We start from the raw sequence: 14,918 nt of genomic DNA on the forward strand, positions 1-14,918 counted from the left end.
CCACTGAAATACTTACCCTAGTATACACTGACGTGTGTCATTCAATGTGTAGGCTAGGGGTAGCTATTTTTACTTCATAACATTTACCGATGATTGCTCTCGGTATGGGTATGTATATCTTATGAAATATAAATCTAAAGCTTTTGAAAAGTTCAAAGAGTTCAGATATGAAGTAGAAAAACAAACAGAAAAACTCATTAAGGTTCTTCGATCAGATCGAGGAGGTGAATACCTTAGTGAACAATTTCATGATTATTTCAAGAAGAATGCTATAGTTTCGCAATGGACCCCTCCTGGTGTTAGAAATTTGCCCTAGAAACCAATTTGGTAGAAGCATTGTAATTGTTCTGGAACATAAAATTGGTACTTGACCTTTTTTATTGATTAATAATTAGACATTTTGTTCATTCATGTTGTTATGTATCTATGAATCATCCAAGAAATTAATAAAATGATAACACATATTCTCAAAAGTTAAAAATTTAAGACATATGTCATTAGGTAGTTAATTTCTGAATTGCTCTTGATCGATGGATCATCACGAAGGACGGTGATCGATCCAATAAAATTAGTGCATAGATCACTTTCCTTGTTGGACGAGTCTTAAGTCCACAGTGTAGGAACACTGGAGTGATTGTGTAAGTGCTTGTTAGAGAACAAGGGTACTGAGTATGACCAAAGCAAGAAGTTACTTGATTGTCTATCCACTAGTCAGTGACTTACTTGATGCTGCAGTTGAATGAATAGTACTTATACCTACGATGTCTCAGCTAATCACGGTGAGGTTGCTGTAGTTTGACGAGCACATAAATATGGACCCTAAGGGTCCTTGTGGTACAAATTGGCTGCAGTAGGTTCATTATTGGATTAGGGTTGCATCTAGATGGGATCTATCGACCTTGATAGATTAAGAGTGTTCCTATGTGATTTATGAGATTAAATTCGAAAAATCTTGGCTAGGGCAGTTTTGGAAAAAGAGTTTTTCAATTTCGAATTTGAGTCAAAATAAATTTAACATATAACAAACGATGGGGTTTGACGAGTTATCCATAACCTCTATAGTGTAAACTAAATATTGGGGTAGTGAAATGGATTGAATGGAGCTGCGAGCCCCGGTCTCGGCGGTGGAAAGAGGCGTGCATGGCACTTGTGATTATTTAGGTACAAATTTCCGCATACTAAATTTACGCGATAGAGGTCATTTACCTCCACGTGGACACTGGACAATATTGACGGTTAGGATTTCTTATTTGCATAGAAACATCAATGCAGATACTCTTCACCTGAACATTGTCCTGGTTGGAATATTCGCTGACTATAAAAAAAAGGACCACACCACCGTCCTCATGTTCTAAAAAAAACAGTGCTCTTAAATTCACTCGAATAATCCGAAGAAAAACTTCTAACTCACATTCTCGTGGGACCCACAAGCTAGTGATAAGTACACACGAACGGGTACCATTCGTGGTTTAAAACTTCAGTTCATTTAGAAATACATTTTTTTTTAGCACAAAACACAGAGAGTGGGTAGGCAGGAACGGTCAACAAGGCAGAAGACGACAAAAATCCTACTATACGGAAGCTCTTATAGAAATATCCCTGGTATCACATCTGCCGTCCACGTTTCACTTTAGACCCTCCTATCCGTTAATCATTTGCGTCACAACCGGAGGGAACCGACGAATTTAATGCACGTTCATGATGTCAACTGGCAACCGCAGATTTAAGGTAACCGTAGAAATATTTATGCGGCAGTCCGGATGGGAGTTTGAAGTTATACTGGAGCTTCATGCTCCTCTTTTGACCGCCATCACACTTTGAAGCTAATTAAGATGATTAGATTGATTAATTAATTAAATAAAAGAAGAGAAGCGGGGAAGCCTCCGACCTTTTGGTTCATGCCTCTCGCCTTCCTCAGACCCTAGTACAGGAGGAGGAAGAGGAATTCGACGAAGACGAAGCGAAGTCGAGGGCGGGGAAGAAGTGGAGAGATCGATTTCTCTCTCTGTCTTTATCCCTCTCTGTTTGATCTGTATTTCAGTTGTTTTCCGACGGATTTTGACGCGGATCCGGCAATCAGCGGTTTGAATTGTGGTCTCGTGAGTATCTCGTCCCGAGTGGTCTATTTTGTTGCAAATTTTTGCTTAATTCGGTGCTTTCTGGGGGATTTTTTCGTTGGTGTCGAGCTTCTTGTGTTTATTTGATCAGATCGGGTGTTGCATCACTTTCTAATTTTGTTTTTGTTTAGATTATTGTGGTCTAGATCCGTGGATTGATCTATGTTGGGCGATCTTTTGGGTTTTGCAAAAGTATTGGGAATGAGATCAGGTGTTAGATTATCGCTATTTTTGGATGGTTTTCATGGGGTTTTACTGCGGTATTTGATGCACCCCAGTTGTTGTGTTTTTTTCTCCCCTCCATTAATGCGAGTTCTCAATTTTGATTTTAAGCTTCTGCTCTTCGTCTAGAGGCTTAAAGTTCGGATGGAGAAGTGACCACTCTCTCTCCGCTCTCACTCACGGTTAACTCTTTTGTGGTTGTGAGCTTGGATTTGAGTTTGAGCTTCCATTTACTTCAGCAGAATGAAGTGTTTCATTTGGATCTTTGCTTTCTTATTAGGGTGAATCTAGGAATTACCTGAAATATCTATTATTAGTATTATAGATCTTGTAGCTCTGAGCTTCTTGTTTCATGCCTCTTTTTCCCAAGGTACAGTTCTTAGCTTCTACTCATGTGTCATACTCATGCTTCCTGGCTTTGTGGTTTGTCATTACATTGAATTCATGTAGTTAGTAGAATGGTGATCAGTTGAAGAGCAGCATCTTGACATACTCATTCTTCAGCAAATTAAAAATTTATGTTGGTGTTTTAAGATGATTCATTGTGGCAGTCAGAAAGTATGGAGATAAGTTTAGCGGCTTGCAGATCTGGAACTTCAATTGGAATTTAGATATGCTTTCGTTTTGTTATGTGCACTAGACTTTTGTTTATTGTCAGTCCTGCAGGGATAGCGAGTGTGTTTTTCACTTCTGGTTAGTGTAAATATCAGAACTGAGTCAGATAACGACATGGATATGTTTGTATGTTTTATGTAGCTTGCTGAATTTGTTTTGTAGTTGTAAACTGGCTGTGTTTTTTGGTGGATCTTGCATTTAAGGATATGCTTTTGAGGATGAGTTTGTTGTGATTATAGTTTTAGGATTCTGCTATATCAGCGGCCATTTTGAGGTCTCAGTCGTTATGTTTTGGCTGAGATATCTGGAATCTGAAAATTAATGTAAAAATAATTTAACATTCTTCATACTTCAATTTAGCCGAGATAAACCAAGACCTTGGTTTATCCTGGCATTGTCATCCACCAAGATTTCCAGGTTTGTAAAATCTCAGTCACTATATTTGGCTGAGATATCTGGAATCTGAAAATTAATGAAAAAATAATTTAACATTCTTCATACTTCTATTCAGCCGAGCCAAAAATCAAGATCTTGGTTTACACTAGCATGGTCATTGTAACAACCCAGGACCTCACCCAAAATGGCTAGCCGGAAGGTATTATTTGGGTTCTTTGATCCTGTATAAGTACCCAAGATCTACCCAGCGAATAACCGATGTGGGACTAAACATACGCCCGCACGGGTCCTTACATACTCTCCCCGTTCAAGCCCTGACGTCCTCGTCAGGCTAAGGGTTCAAATCTATTTAAATCTAATCACAAACACTACGATTGGCCCATGGTCAGCCTTAATGGGTCCATGCTGCAGTGTTCCCTAGTCCACATAGGTTATGGGCCGGATCCGCTCTGATACCACTTAAGTTGTCACGTCCTCGGCCCGAAATCGTGAGCCTGGGTCGCGCCAACCGCCGCACACCCGTAGGAAACTCTCCCCACGAGCATGCAAGGCATCTTAACCAAACATCTCAATTATATAAATCTAAAATAATTCAACTAAATAAAAATGCAATTCTTATTCCATTGACTAACTCAACATAAAGTCTCACAGTTCTAAATACGCAGCGGAACAATAATTTACCAATATGCAAAACTTAGTTCTTAAAATAACAAAACCTTGTAATGTCTAACAATCATAATAAATGTCCAAGATAACAGTTTAACTTAAATAACCCTAATCTAAGATAGCTTGCACCACAATCCTTCTAGTCGCTCTCCCATTTTGGAACCCCAATGACTAGTTCTCGAAATCTGTAAAACAACAAGAAATTGTATAATGAGCTAAACATCCCAGTAAGTAATGAACACTCTAGCTAGATAAATCGGGCAATAATATGTAGAAAATAAATATATATGCAGTTCCAAGGTACAAGTCAAATATTTCTTAAATTCTTAAGATTCCTTTTACGGTTTCGAGATTCTTTCACATATTCAATTCATCTTGTCGATCCTGGACTATGACCACATGTTTTCTGTGGCAGGGTCATAAACACCGACTAATCTTCTTGCGGTGAGTCCTTCAGGACAGTCAATTGCCAACGTATCTGCCCCCATTGGCGGGGTCCTCAATATAGTCAGGTCGAAGTTCAATTAGTTCTCTATTTCATTTTTCAATCATGAAAACATGCAATGTCAAAATCAAATATCGTTCATATCTTAATTTCTTTCAATTTATCAGATTCAACTGACCACATATTCCCTGTGCCAGGGTCATATCACCGACTAATCTTCTTGTGGTACCAATGTATTAGCCCCCATTGGCAGGGTCTTCAACATAGCCCAACTGCGAGTTTGAATCTATTTCATGTTATTATCTTTTCTCACATTATTTTCAGTGTTCCAAACCAAAAGGTACAATGTCAGAACAATCAAATACAATCCAAATCAGAAGCAAATACGTTCAATCAGAGTCATACAATATTCTAAAAATATACATATAACCCATGCATCAAATTCGTAATCACGAATAATTCGATTCGTAAAATATATATAGTTTGTCGATAAATCTAGTAAAGAGGTTACATTACTTACCTTGCGAACGCGATTCACAACAAATCCAATTAATTCCGCAAATCCCTCATAGAACCTAATATCCAAAAATCATATTCTTCTTTTAAAATTCATCACAATATATATATACAAAAACTTAAATTTTAATTTTCCCCAATGGTTGACCCTACAGAAGTGCCCAGCACCCCGAGTTCGGGTTCATACCCGTAAACCACCTCCTCTCTTTATTCATTTTTTTTTCTTTTTCCTTCTTTTCTTTTTTTTCTTTTTCTCTTCTTTCCTTCCCTTTTCTTTTTCTTTTCTTCTCTTCTTCTCCAGAATCTTCTCCCGACTTCTTTCTTCCTTCCCTCCTTTCTTTCTTCTTTTTTTTTCTTTCTCCTCCTCTTCTCTTCTCCCGACTTCTTCTCCTGCCCCCCCTTTTCTTTCTTCTTCTTTCTTCTCCCGCGAAGGGAGGTCGGCGAGCTTGGGAGTGGCCAAATCGAGGCCGGCGGTGCCCGCGGCGGCCGACCCTCTCCTTCTTCCCACGGAGGAGGCATGCGCACGGGAGAAGAAGAAGAGCCCGCGGCGGTCGGCCTTTTCCTTCTTCCCTCTCTTCTTCTTTCTTTCTTTCTTTTTTTTCAAATGGTATAACAAAGAAGTGAAGGGTGGAAACCCTTACCTCAGCCCCGGCGAAGATCCGGCGGCAAATGGAGGAAACTCTGTTTTTTTTTTTTTGATGGCTCTCTCTCTCTCTCTCTCTCTCTCTCTCGGCCGACAGCCCGAGGAGGAAGAACTCGGGCATGGCGGCTCTACCTCGAGTGGTCTCAAAGGGGAAGAGGAGGACGCCCTAAAATAGGGGATCCCGGCTTCTTCGGGATGGACCCCCTCCACCTCCTCACCGTGTGCCCTCATGTGCAACGCACGTGAGGCTGGAAAAAGCTTGGGTCTCACAGTCATCCACTGTGATTTTCAGGATTGTAAAAAAGAAAAAAATTTAGGAGATATAAACCGATGGAACACTGAGTGTTATGGCTTTGACTGCGACTATAAAACTTACATTTCCTGAGAAAAAGCGTAAGTCTGCAAAAATTTCTTACTTCAGAAATTTTGCATGTAGCAGATGCTGACTCATTGTTTGGCCAGTGGTGATGTTCATAATTTGGAGGCTGCAAGATGCCGGTAATTATTCATCTTAAGCCTGTTGCAATTAATATTTTTGGCAAAGCTGCTCCCTGCAAATGTTCTTGTCACACTTCTAGCTGGTGCAATCTTGTTGAAGAATAAAAAGATTTTTTGTGGCTAGATTTTGCACTATGAAAAATAAAAAAAATGTTTCTTCTCATATTTTTTGATTGTTGCATCTGTTGCAATTCTGCTTCCAAGCAAAATGTTCTTGTCATTTTTCTAGCTTTTGCAAGCTGTTGCCTATTGGCTGCTTTAAACATTGAGAAGGCAAATTCTTGAGTGCTTCCATTATTATCTTCTCCATTTCTTAGACTTCCCATGTGGTACTTCTCATTGTAAGCATAGCTTTGTCGATGATTCTTATTTTTCTTCTCCCTTCTTTCTTTTTTTTTCTTTCTTTACTTCTTTTTCCTCTATTTTGTCTGTGCATATGTGCCCATGTCCCTGCATGGGTGCTTATCATGCTCACTTGTGTGGATGAGTGCTTATCTTGTTTTATATTTTCACATTGCTGATGGGCAGGTACAAGTGGGAGTGTGCACACGAGCATGTCTGGGCATCTCAGACTTTTTATAATTATTTTTAATTTCTTAATAAATATCAGGGAGAATCAGCTATCTGTTTTACACTTTCTGCCAGCTTTGCTGACATGCGTTATTATTTTATTTTTGAACAGGTAAATGGCCGCTTGGATTGACACTAAGTTGCTTACATAAGAAACTGAATTAGTTCTTCAGATTTCTATCTGCAGCAGATGGCTTCTCTAAGAATTACACTTTCATCTGGGCTGAAAAATGCCAGCGGCAATAATATTGCTGTGGACAGGTTGCCAGATGAAATGAATGATATGAAAATAAGAGATGATAAGGTAAGTGAAAACACCAGCTCATATCCATTATGTTTCTCTCCTAACAAACAACTTTTGAAAGAAATTCATGTAATTTGATGCTATTCTGTAGGAAGTCGAGGCTACAGTCATTGATGGGAATGGGACAGAGACAGGTCATATAATTGTAACAACTATTGGTGGTAGGAATGGCCAACCAAAACGGGTAGGTGCAATAGTCATCATTAGCTCTATAAAATATGAACTTTTGCGATCATTTGTTTTTGCCAAGGAATTTTGTTGCTAATTTTGTCAAATAATTTGTCAGGTTTTATTTACCTAGTTGATTTGAGTTACTCTATATAAAAGTTTTTTTGCAGAAATGATGCTGCTGTTGGTTTTTGTTTTTAGTTGTTTACATCTGCTTCATTGGATGGTATACAAACAAGAATTTTTCTCATAATGAAAGTTAACTCTTTTACTGGGCAGACTATAAGTTACATGGCTGAGCGTATTGTAGGGCATGGATCATTTGGAGTTGTGTTCCAGGTTAGTCTTTTGGTCTCTTGAGCTGGACAATGTTGTCTATTGTGATTGATGAGAACAGTATCAAATTACACATTTCTGTGCATCTATGCGATCTTGATTCCAATGCTGCAATTCTGCATGTCAGCAATGGGTTATGTTACCAGATTAGGGATAACCATGCTAATTTGGCATTCTTGAATTGTTTTTAATATTCAGGCAAAATGTCTGGAGACTGGTGAAACAGTGGCAATAAAGAAGGTTCTTCAGGATAAGAGGTACAAAAATCGTGAGCTGCAAACCATGCGCCTGCTTGACCATCCAAATGTTGTGTGTTTGAAGCATTGCTTCTTTTCAACAACTGAAAAGGATGAGCTATACCTTAACCTGGTTCTTGAGTATGTACCTGAGAATCTTCATCGTGTAATCAAACACTACAACAAGATGAATCAGCGGATGCCATTGATATTTGTAAAACTTTACATGTACCAGGTATGAATGAGTTGATATTACAGCATTATTTCTATGTTTATAAAATTTTTTCGGTTGTGAGGTTTATTGATTATGTACAGTGCAATGGCTAATTATCTGCAGCGGATATTAAATGCAAAAAGAAAAAAGAGTCAAGCCTCTTTTTTTTTTTGCTGATAAAGTTTTGTATTTTTCTGTTGTCTCTTGAAAGATTTCCATGAATGACCTTCTACCTCGTTGTTCCTTATGTCATGTCAGCCCAATCTGTGGAATCTATTTAGAAAATTTTCATGAGGTGCAAATACTCATTCTTTTTCAGTATATTACAGATTTGTAGAGCATTGGCTTATATTCATGGAAGCATTGGAGTGTGCCACAGAGACATCAAGCCTCAAAATCTTCTGGTATGCTCAGGATATTCTTGAAATGAATTTGGAATATATGCATCTTTTGTATTGGTAGCACGAGTCTCATGTTGATAACTGAAAAAAAGAAGGGGGGATACATGTGAAGTTTAGGTTGATGTCAGTTATGCATGTTTCATGCGAAATGGCCGATGACTGCTCTGATATTGTACATTTGTAAATACATGTGCAGTTTTTATTATTTGTTTTTCCTATTGTCTTCTTACTCATATATCCATTCTTGTATAGGTCTTCTATAGAAATGCAACTAACCATCCTTTCTGTAACAGGTCAACCCACATACACACCAGCTGAAACTCTGCGACTTTGGAAGTGCAAAAGTTTTGGTATGTTTTCCTCCTTGGAATTGGATTTGACGTTGACTTGCTGACTAATTTTGCTTGATTATTATCCATATATTTGGGTTTCAACAGGTGAAAGGGGAACCAAATATATCATACATCTGTTCGAGGTACTATAGAGCTCCGGAGCTTATATTTGGTGCCACCGAGTATACAACAGCAATTGACATTTGGTCTGCTGGCTGTGTTCTTGCTGAACTCCTTTTGGAGCAGGTAGACTTTCAAATCAACTTAATATTCTTAAATATATCAGTCCAGAATTAAAAAAAAAAAATCAAACTTATGTGCAAAATTATCAATCTTTTTGCCTGAACAGCCTCTCTTTCCTGGTGAGAGTGGAGTTGATCAACTTGTTGAAATTATTAAGGTGACTTGACTGCTCTTGCTTATTGCTTCTTGTAAATTGGTGCTAACAAAACAAATCCTGATCGATCCTCTCTTTCTTAATATGGCTATTATTCTATTGCAGATTTTGGGTACACCAACGAGAGAAGAAATTAAATGTATGAATCCAAACTACACAGAGTTCAAATTTCCACAGATCAAGGCTCACCCTTGGCATAAGGCATGATCATTTTCCTTGCTTGTTACCGCCTTTTTTGACTTTCTCCTGTTTTCTTTGAGTTGTCTCCTACTAAAAGTGTAAGCAAATCTTATCCAAATCAGGTCTTCCACAAAAGAATGCCACCTGAAGCAGTGGACCTCGTCTCGAGGCTTCTTCAGTACTCCCCAAACTTACGAAGCACAGCTGTGAGTTTATCCAAGACATTCTTTGTAACTTATATGCCAAAGGGCCTATTATCTTTGTGATATCATGGTTTGGATGCTAACTTGACTATCTATATGCAATGCAGCTGGAGGCATTAATTCACCCGTTCTTTGATGAGCTTAGGGACCCAAACACCCGTCTGCCAAATGGTCGGTTTCTACCTCCACTCTTTAACTTCAAGCCTCATGGTAAGTACTGAATGAGGTGATTTTTCCTTGTAGTTGTGAATGCTGTTCCATATTTGCATAGCTTTTTGCCCTTTAAATTATCATCATTGCTTATTAGCTACAATTTATCATGATGAGCAGAGTTGAAGGGAGTTCCAACGGAGATAGTAGCCAAGTTGATTCCAGAGCATGCAAGAAAGCAATGTGCCTTCCTAGGGTTGTAATTTGTTTAGTGAATAGCTCATGCGGACCAATGCAAGGTAAAAGAGAAATGTGATCATGCGAATTTCTTATGTTAGTTGCACGTGTGATCTTTCCAAACATTCATTTCTTTGCTGTTGTTTCCTTTGTACTATTACTGCTGCTTAGCTGTGTAAAGCAGATTGGTGAGGGTCTGCTGTATATCTCCCAAAACCTCAATAGGTCGCTCCGACAACACCCTTGCTTTGATCCATGCCTCATATTTATAACATTGTTGGAGCAACACTGTTTCTGCTTGGTTTATAAATTTAAAAAGAGAAAAGAAATAATTTTGTTGGTGCAGCTCTTTGGAGGGTCCAAGCTCTCTGTGTGGAGAGAGTTCTTATTATTATTTTCTTATTATATTGTTGCTATTTCTCTAGTTATCCCAAGAACTAAGTTTGTCTTTATTGTAATAGGGTTATTTCCTTATTTAACTGCATTGCTTCCTGTCTCAGGCCCTTGAGAGCAGTTAACTCACTGGAATATTTCTCTCTCCATTGCACATATGATCTGTTTAAGAAGCTTTATAGTGATATTCAACTACTCATCAAATGGAACTTAGTGACGACTTCATGATATTGTGTGACATGCTAGACCCTCGTTTTATTACTGTGGGAATGCTAAAAACGATCAATTCTGGAATAGCATGCAGTTTTCTTACCTTCGTCTCTGGGGATAAAGTCTTTGGTCTTCTGCCATCGATCTTTGTCAGGTGAATTTAACTTCATCACCCACTGGAATTCTTTCTAGCAAGTTAGATGTTCTTGACAATTGTGAATTTGTTCATCACTTGTCCGACCGCTAATCTTTTACATGAATATTAGGAAAATGTGTTCTCTTGTGCATTTAAATTTTCCTGTTCATCTCTTCTTTGGTTTACAGAAGCTGATAGTGAAAAATTGATTTCAGATGGTTCCATCAAGGCTCCATGCTTGTGGTTATGGTTATAAACTTTGATGATAAATGAAAATTAAACAAATCAGGAAAATTTTATGGTTATTGGCTAAGATTGGTAAACCTAATTTCAAGATGATGGAATGTGAAAACAACTTGAACCAATTATGAATCTAGTTAGTGAGTTTCATCTTTTGTATCCTACTATTATAATTGGAATTCTCTAATTTCAGTTCCATCCCATGGTTCGATTCATTTTATTTCTTTATTTCCAATATCAGGTAGTTTAAATGCTGCATTTTTTGTCCTATTTTCTCAACACATTTACTGTATAAGAAAAAAAAAAATCCTCTCAAGACTTCGATCGTCATTTCGTTCTCTCCTGTCTTTCCATCACTGGCTTCGTGTATGGCGCATGAAAAATACTAATACTTAACAACTGCTATAACACTATAACGGACACGAAATAGTAAAATCATAGGCTACTTAATGGTCAAAAAACAAAGGATCTTATGATTATCATATTGTAGGGCATGATAGGGTGGAAAGGATTCTAGTTTTTCACCAAGGTCCCTAAGTGCATTATGTGCTTAGAGAGAGTCATTTCTAGATTTACAGTTATCCCAATTGTATCAACTCTTTTAATAAGTCAGATCCCAACACATCTAGGAAAATCCAGTCCTAGATGTGTGTCGCTATCTTATTCTAGCCCATGTTCGCTAGATTACTTTGAACATAAAGTTTATTTGTTTTACTGTATTTTCTGAAGAGGATGCCTGCAGGACGATCTTATCGGACATTATTATTTGTTAAATCCCTATCTTCATTGCCGACTCAACGCTTGACCCTCCAAGATCAGGAATGACTGTGATTGGTTGATCGAGATCTCTACCTCAACTTTGTCTTGCCTGTGGAGTTTTGGCAATTGACTTGGCTGATTCTTAAGCAGTAACTTTTTTGTGTCAACAGACCTGCCTGAGCTTCTCCTAATCAAACAGTATAAAACGTAGGGCCCGTTTGGTTGGAAAATAAGAAAAAAAGAACAATAATAGTATGCCTACGAGAATAGTTATGCTATAATTTATGCCAATAACACCATTTTAGAATAACTTATAAACGGTGAGTTTTTTCTCCATAAGAAAGAAAAGGAGTAGGCATAAAAGATACCTTTATGCCAAGGAATAGCGACAGCTTTCTCTGAAGTAGTCATGTCTCTCATAAGAACGTTTCACCGGTATAACAATTCCTAGATTATGCCTCCTTTCCAAATGCTGTTCGCCAATAAAGCTAAATCAATTAAAGTCAATAATGCAATAATTTATTCCGTTCATGACTACATCTACTCAGAGTCACCGAATCTATGCAAGTGCAGCCAGAGGATGTTAACTTGAGCATAGGTGAAGAGTAAGGGAAGAAAACACCCGAGTGCAAGAGAGGAGGGAAAAGATTAGAAAAGAAAAGGGTAAACCCTTTAACACAGATCCAGTGACCCCAAGTGTAAATGCTGAAGATCTCGTCCTCCAAGGTATCAAATAGAAAATAAACGTGCTAATTTTGTATAGCGATATGTAACAAGGTCCCTCCACCATGCTTCCAAATTTCTTCAACAAGACTAGCCTTCTCATTTTATGTTTTTAATATAAAGGAGGCCAGGCCACCCATATATTTATTGAAATTATTAGCTCAGTTGTTGACCGTCTAAATTTTTAAAAAATCTTCATGCAGCCAATTATTCAGAAGATCACCAAAGAATATATACCATGAAGAAAAGAAAACCAGAGTCTTCTTCGGTGTGGAGATTTACGTATTGTTTCATAATATTTTTGTACAACTGCTCATAATGGTAATACATACAAGGATGGAAATGCATAGTAACAGATTCCAAAAATATACTCTGGGAATCCTATATGATCTTAAAAATCTACAAATACAGTAATCCTTTAATAGAAAATATGCAATAGAAGATTCCAAAAATATTTTTTGATAATTCTTTGAATATTATTTGGTGATCTTTTGAATATTTGGCTGCATGATCTTGAAAATTTTTGCAAATTTATACAATCAACAATTGGGCTAATATATAAAGGATTGGCTAATGCTACGACCGAGGTTGTTGTCGGGTTACCACCGCACGCGTTGCAACGATCGCAGCGGAAATAAATGCGCGGGGTCGTTCATCTTATGAACGTCTTAGGGAATGTAGATTTCAAAAAAATTCTGAGCTCTCTAACTTAGAAAATAATGAAATCTTAAGGAAAGATTTAAATTACTAACTTGATTACTTTCAGATTTTAGAATTCAGAATTGTAAAGATCCTATCTTTACCTTTGAGTGGGTAGATTTTTACCGCTATCTGATGATCGATGATTCGGTTCGCTTGAAGCCGTACAAACATCTGGCCTCTACATGTATCCACATGAGGTAGATCGCTCCAAAAATCTTGATCTCACCGGAGTGCTAGCTCTCTTACAGAGATCTTTTCTTGATGGCTGATTTCCTCTCTCTTTCAATCAATTCCTTAACCGCTTTGAGAGGAAGAAGGAGGAAGAGGAAGAAGACGTCGGCTCTACTTCTTCTCCCTTTTCTTGCTCACGCCTGGAAGGAGAAGGAGGAAGGGGGTGGGCGGCTGAATCAAGGGATCTCCAATGCCCCTAAGCCCTCATGCCACCCCTCCTTTTATAGGCATCTCATACCTTGGCAAAACAAGAAAAATATTTCTCCAAATCTTTTCTTGTTTCACCACTCCTAATTCTTCCACATCTCTTACTTAATTCTTCCACACCTCTTACTTAATTCTTCCACAGCCCTTACTTAAAAGGGATTGGAGATAATCAAGGAGAAGCAACAAAGCCTCTTCTTGCGCCATGTGTTAAGCCAAGAGGAGGAGGGGCGGACGCCCCTCATCTTGTGGCATATGGAACCAAAGAAGGAAAGGAGGGGGACACCCCTCCTTCCTTTGGGCATGTGACAAGGAGGAGGGGCGGACGCCCCTCCTTATTTTCTCCCTTATTTTGGCCTGCATGAAGGAAGGGATACTCCCTTCCTTTCATGCTTAAATTTTCTAATCCAATTAGGAAACATGTGGTCCCTCTTGATTAATTGAATCCTAATCCAATTAGGACCCAATGTATCCTCCAAATTGATTCATATGAATTCTAATCTAATTAGGATCTGATGGAGGGAAAAGTGGACCACCTAACACATGATTAAAGCACTCGAGTCTGACGGCAGGCATGACCTTGGCAAGTATGACCTCTGCAGGTGTGATCTCGGCAAGCATGGCCCCGACAAGCATGACTTCGGCAGGCATGATCTTGATAAGCATGGTCTCGGCTGAGCAAGGCCCGATTGACCTCGAGGCCAAAGAAGACCAAGTCAGAAGCTGAGACCGACCCCAACTCCACCAACAGTTAAGCTGGTCACTAAATCGGAGCGTCTGCCTAAAGAATGGGTCACCTAATCCTCCATATTCGGGATCAAATCCTGCAGACTCCGCCACAACAGCTGTCAACATTTGAATCCTTGCAATCTCAACCGATTGCTAGCTAGCCTGAAATTTCGTGCCCTCTAAGGTAATTCATTTAACCCAAGATTTGCGTAATCGCATCCAATTGCGAGTAACCGCTACATCCCTTCCTATAAAGAAGGAAGGACTCCAGGGAGAGAGGCATCTTCTCCCCTCGCTAGAAAAGATCTCTATTAAAATATCTAAAAATCCCTCTCTAACTTAAGCATCGGAGGGCCTTCACTGGATCCCCCGGCCCAAGCTTCCTGCAGGTCCACTGGAGACAGCCGTCTGCCACCGCACTGTAGCAGAAGCTCCTCCTCCTGGTTTGCGGTCATCCCCGGATCTGATTTTCAACAACAGTTGGCGCTAGAGGAAGGGAACAAGTAATGATCATGAGACTAAGGAGCAGAGGGGCTTCTAATGCCTCTAGACATCGCGCACCAAGCCCAAGCCGCTCGGTCTAGAATCCACCACCGAGGCCTCCAGCAGATCAAGTTCCGTAGATCCAACCTGAATAATTCGACGTGCTGGTGCAGCAAGTCCAAACGCTAGCCACAGCAGTCCAAAGCCTGCAACAAGTGGAGGCCCCTCTTGTGCCGCCTCCACGAGTTCACACTCGATCGAC

The 14,918-nt window shown here is 39.1% G+C and overlaps 1 protein-coding gene across 2 annotated transcripts; it reads left to right on the forward strand.

The window, feature by feature from the left end:
- The first annotated feature begins 1,858 nt into the window (after window positions 1–1,858).
- LOC103697930 (shaggy-related protein kinase alpha-like) lies at window positions 1,859–10,739 on the forward strand. Of its 2 annotated transcripts, XM_017840780.3 has the most exons (14): window positions 1,859–2,099; window positions 6,801–6,992; window positions 7,084–7,176; window positions 7,440–7,499; window positions 7,695–7,967; window positions 8,276–8,350; window positions 8,641–8,697; window positions 8,785–8,925; window positions 9,029–9,079; window positions 9,182–9,277; window positions 9,379–9,462; window positions 9,567–9,669; window positions 9,790–9,908; window positions 10,347–10,739. In XM_017840780.3, the coding sequence occupies exons 2-13, from the start codon at window positions 6,879–6,881 to the stop codon at window positions 9,870–9,872; spliced, it is 1,230 nt and encodes a 409-aa protein (XP_017696269.1). In that variant the 5' UTR covers window positions 1,859–2,099; window positions 6,801–6,878; the 3' UTR covers window positions 9,873–9,908; window positions 10,347–10,739. The 2 variants fall into 2 exon arrangements, with proteins under 2 accessions (XP_017696269.1, XP_008778092.1); XM_008779870.3 differs by lacking the exon at window positions 10,347–10,739 and having other exon boundaries at window positions 9,790–10,191.
- The last annotated feature ends 4,179 nt before the right edge of the window (window positions 10,740–14,918 follow it).

Source organism: Phoenix dactylifera, chromosome 12 (assembly GCF_009389715.1).
Source record: "Phoenix dactylifera cultivar Barhee BC4 chromosome 12, palm_55x_up_171113_PBpolish2nd_filt_p, whole genome shotgun sequence".
In the NCBI taxonomy this organism is placed as follows: domain Eukaryota; kingdom Viridiplantae; phylum Streptophyta; class Magnoliopsida; order Arecales; family Arecaceae; genus Phoenix; species Phoenix dactylifera.

Bases quoted from the DNA above. Each gene is read 5' to 3' on its own strand.
- LOC103697930 (XM_017840780.3), top strand. From the start codon at position 6,879: ATGGCTTCTCTAAGAATTACACTTTCATCTGGGCTGAAAAATGCCAGC. The intron at 6,993-7,083 runs GTAAGTGAAAAC...GCTATTCTGTAG, and splicing joins TGAAAATAAGAGATGATAAG to GAAGTCGAGGCTACAGTCAT. The intron at 9,463-9,566 runs GTGAGTTTATCC...TATGCAATGCAG, and splicing joins CAAACTTACGAAGCACAGCT to CTGGAGGCATTAATTCACCC.